Source organism: Penaeus vannamei, chromosome 23 (assembly GCF_042767895.1).
Source record: "Penaeus vannamei isolate JL-2024 chromosome 23, ASM4276789v1, whole genome shotgun sequence".
Taxonomy (NCBI): domain Eukaryota; kingdom Metazoa; phylum Arthropoda; class Malacostraca; order Decapoda; family Penaeidae; genus Penaeus; species Penaeus vannamei.
In genome coordinates, this window is record NC_091571.1 from 14,883,012 (window position 1) to 14,888,011 (window position 5,000).

At 38.0% G+C, this 5,000-nt stretch overlaps 1 protein-coding gene across 1 annotated transcript in view; it reads right to left on the reverse strand.

The window, feature by feature from the left end:
* Positions 1 to 5,000, reverse strand: part of LOC138866007 (alpha-(1,3)-fucosyltransferase C-like) — a 26,042-nt gene that overhangs the window by 4,420 nt on the left and 16,622 nt on the right. Inside the window, exons 3-4 of the mRNA XM_070137531.1 lie at positions 4,638 to 4,850; positions 467 to 873 (exon numbers count right to left, since the gene is read on the reverse strand). Of these exons, the coding sequence (XP_069993632.1) occupies positions 467 to 873; positions 4,638 to 4,850 (620 nt within the window). The remainder of the gene's footprint in view (positions 1 to 466; positions 874 to 4,637; positions 4,851 to 5,000) is intronic.

Sequence of the window (5,000 nt, forward strand, 5' to 3'; positions counted from 1 at the left end):
TCTCACATTAGTTTTTATTTCATTTAATCATTCCGTATAAGATGTAAGTGGGACGTTGAGGTAGTAAAAAGTTTAGGAACCACTGGGGAAAAGGAAACATTAACATTGCTTACAGATTTCTGGGGTATGAATGCTAAACCAGTAACATTTTCCTCATTGCTTTAGATTTGAAGTTTAGTCAATGGAGAGCACTCTGGCACAGTAAATCTACTGATAAACTACTAACGAATGACTCCCTTCCCAAGGACATAAAGAGCAGCTACACAACTACATAGTACACCACACAGGCAACAATTAAATTCTACACAAAATTATCGCGTTCCTTTAGATTTAAAAGTAATTAAACATATCAGTGGAAATATATGACAAGCTAAAATTCGCCTGCACCAACTCCATATCCAAAGGAAAATAACAATAACACTGTCAGTATTAAAAATAATATAAAAAATACATTCACTCAACTCACATCCATAAACGACAGGAACAAGTCCATGTATTAGCGGGTTGTATAACTTTTCGGTGATGTATTCGTCACAGAGGCTGTTTTCCATAGTGAGGTAGAACAGGTACTGCGGCCGGAGTCTCCTTTCCCAGCAGGTGGACCCGAAAGCATCAAAGTGTTCCCCGCACTGGAATTTCCCGCAGAACCCGAAGACTTCCACGTGAATGTACTTCTGCAGTTCGGTGACGTAGTCCTCCCTGCGAGAGGACGTCGGGCAGTGGCTGGACATCCAGACCACGAGCTTGGGCCGAGTCACAAAGCTCCTCCAGCTGGGACCCATGATGGCCTCGAGGGTCGTGTTGGACTCAAGAGCCTGCAGGTACATGCTCATGGTGGGCCGGTGGTCAGCTATCAGGTTCGCGCGCAGGGGTCTGGGGAAGAAGAAAGGGTTAAAACACTGGATTCAGAGTCAGAGGGCACGTGTTAATGAGTATAAGTATACGTGAGAATTATGAATTAAAGTGAAATCTGAGGAACTATGTAACGAAGCAAACACATATATAGCATATAGCATATGTATATATACTGTAGGTTCTCTTATTACTGTAAGCCTTATCATTGCTGTCACAGATGTTATTGTTATCATAATGATCATCAGTATCACCAATGCCCTTGCATTAATAGCATCTTTATTCGCCATTATTTATATTAATGTTAACACTATTATCAACGTTACTGATCTTACTGATGTAATGATTTTCATTATTGTCAAATATTACGTACTACTAATAATGTTCCGCTCATCATTAACCATTGCTGTCATTTACTAATGTTAATACTGCCATCACTTGTGCGCCATTATAGTCATGCTGATACGCTTAAGAAGCCGTGCTATATGTAAACACTTCATGGAGCAGATACGAGATTCACATTCTCGAGCTGAAGTAAGTTCTTGACAGGGCCTGCTAAAACTTCCGGGAATTAGGCTGTAGATGTTAAAAGAATCCTTTTTCCCCTTTGTTAAGTCTTACGTATCCTTGAAGTTCTACACCATTTTTTCTCTAGTCACTACTTCCAGGTAACCGCACTGGGAAATTTCTGAGATCATTGTCTTTTGTTCCTACTTCCACTGTTTGATGAATCTTGTCATATGATATTCCATGCTCATCATTTCCCTTCCCTTACAACACTCTTATTGTTCCTAGAAAAAAATCATTTTGTGTCCCCATAATTACATTACCATCTTTCCTTGTCAACAATGTAAAGTTATAATCTCCCTAATTCTGATCCTTCGTGTTCATCGTTCAAGATCCAGGAAATGCTGGGGGTATGTCAGCAACCCTAGTTATTTCTGCTGCCAAGTGATTGATAATTGAGGATTTACATATCTGCATTAGCTACCCTCATCTCGCCCAAAGCAGCCCGCTACTCGATCATTTAGACTAACATTCTCTACCAAGGCCAGGTGGTCTTGGTAGTAGAAACCTGTTGTCATGTATTATTCTCGACGTACACTCATTGCTTCTGGGAAGACAATATGCAGTACCCTCTGTTAGATTATAACGCCTCCTTCAACACTCCCTGTATTGTCTTGAGAAAGCCCTAAAATGTTCCTTCGATTGCATTGTTGTTTAGGACATCTATACAAAACACTTGATCGAATTCATCCGGTCCTTGCGTTATGTCCTCCATTCATCTTTTACAGGGACGGCATTCACGAAAGGTCATAGATTCCAAAATATGTCTTTGACTGAATGAAGTCTTTCTCTAGTGTTTTATATATGACCCCTGGAGGTCATATATATGAGACGCCGACAACAATACTGCGATTATACAGTTGTTGAAAATAACTCCACATTAGTAATGATATGGAAAACGCCCCTGCCATTTTTTTACTTATTGGCAAAGTCGGACTTCCCTTCTTTTTACAGCTCTTTCTCGTAAAAAAAAAAAAAAAAAAAAAAAAAAAAAATACAAGCTGACGCATTGACAACAAATGCAGAGGATGTCACGTAAACATATATAAAATGTTCAATAGGTAATATTTTAGTCATATACTTGAGATTCACTGCAATCGTAATTTCATCGCATTATTACATTGGATTATTATTATCGAATCAGTATTATAAAATAGTACTAATTAATGTGGCAACAGAGCGAGGCTAAGACGAAATCGTTAAGGAGTCCTTGATGAATTCTACGACGATCTTGAAGTCAAGGCTGTTTTTAGGACAGTCCTTTCGTTAATACCGTCACAGATGATTTGTTCTCGGAACAAGAAGTAAAAATTCAACTTACCCTTGTGTGACTTAAAGAAATGCATAGACACCAATAGCAAGTGGAGCTAATGCTTATTAGACGTCCCAACAAAGGAGAGTTGGCCTCGGCTTGCCAAGGACAGTGTTACTTGTTTGAATTAATGCATGGTGTTTGGAAGAAATAGTTGTTCAGAAGCTTGAAACTGCGTAGTTTGACCAATAGTTCTAAAAATGTACTACCAATACCATGATTTAAAATGGAAAGATGGTAGAGCAACATATCGGTACCATGAGAGACAATAGTGGAAGCAAAGAATAACTATACAGGAGCATTTAGTTAGGCCTGAACTACTTAAATTTATTCACTGTTCTCTATTCTACCGTACTTTTCAAGTTTTCCCTTTGTTACCTCCTTTATTTTTCACACTGCAATTTATTACTAGAGATTTACAGCTTTGCGTGCTATACTTCTCTTAAGTACATATATTTATAAAAGAATTTGGAGCCTCTACAGCTATTATAAAAATACTAATGTGAAAAAAATAAAGACAAACGAAAACTTAACATGTCCTGCAAAATACAGAACAGTGAATAGATGCATTTCAAGTTGTAAAACGTCATATGCATTTCATTTGTGGGTGAAGAAGATACATTTTTGTAATAGGTTTGTAGAAGACATATTAATATGTTAATCAAATAGATGTCAGGCAGGTTAATTAACCCCAAAACTCCAGAAAGAGCTAGGTTACATTTTTCTTAACTGAGAACATGCCTCATTCTTCAAATCGCTTCCTCCTATTCTTTTTATTGAATTTGATTTTTTTTAAGAATCTTATATAACACGGTTTATAATTGGCAATGCAATATCTTTACCTAGTCTCTTTAAGTATATTTATGTTTAATTATAAAAGTGAAATTCGTAATTAGTTAAACACTATGAAAATGAGCATCGGAGCATTCGCGTTTCCTGGTGTCGGCAGTTAACTTAATATGATTCATGTGCAATCTTACGTGAAATTGCCGTGAGAAGATTGCACAAATGTCTTGTGATGTTTGTGGAGGTACGTTGTTGTTGGCCGTTGAAGAACTAATTAAAAACCTTTTTGAAAGTCCGATAGATTTACTAATCTTGTAGTTGCTATCAGATTTCTGTTAGGGAAGTTATAAGTCGGTTATCTGCTAACTTGTTGTAAGACGTTGCCAATTATTAGGAACTTTTGCGCTGCAAGAAATTAATGATACGATGATGAATTAATCTTGGTCGATAGATGTTTATCGAAGTGAAACTTCTTGTCAGTTTTAGGGAGCATTTCTTTCTCTCATGAGTGAGAATAAAGGGTGACAGGTAATCGAAACTGTTCTTGCTCAGCTTCACTTCGGTAATTGTTTTTGCGCGGATTGATTTTGCACGCGTCTTTTCTTGCAGTCCTCTTTGGGCTAATTGAGCGATGGCGATAACTGTAACACGTGGGACTGGTTTTAATCGTCATAAATCTGACCCTAATTTATGGAATTGCCAAATATCGGTTATAGGAGGTGATATAGATTTACCTTCCCTCGTTTTGCTTGGATCCTCCTATAGTTTATCCGCTTTACTTTACCAATGCTGCTTCTCTTGTGCGGATATTAATCAATCTACTCATTCGCACAAGTTTACTGCCAGCAATTTGCTTCCTTTCCATTCAGCTAAAGTATTGTCCTTAACACTTTACAAGTGATCAATATTACTATAAACCTGGAGAGAGCAATATTGGATCCAGCATCCTCATTGACAGTGAACAAAACTAACGACAAAAAGGACAAAAAATGCTCAACAGTCAGGTACAGATAACTTTTTCCTTTTTTTTTTCTCTCCCAATCCATTCTTCCAGGACAATTATACCCTCCAATTTCCCTTGAAAAGAACGAACTTCCCCCACTTCCTCAGTCCCACTTACTGAATCGGGAACTTGAGGGTGAAGAGGTACCCGTTCATCCCAACGACTTCGGAGGAGGAATGGTAAGACATCGTCCAGTTGATGTTGTAGCTTCCGAGTTCGTCGACGATGCTCATGGCGTTGATTCCGCGCTGGCTCAGGGGCGCCTCCACCTCCACCCACACCCACCGCTGGTGGGGCAGGCGCAGGCTGGGCAGGTCGTCCATTCGTATGCTAGTAACAGGAATTAGGTTGATGTCAAAGAGGAATTATATATATATATATATATATATATATATATATATATATATATATATATATATATATGTACATACATATCATTTAATATATATCTATTTATATTTATGGATGTTTGTACACGCG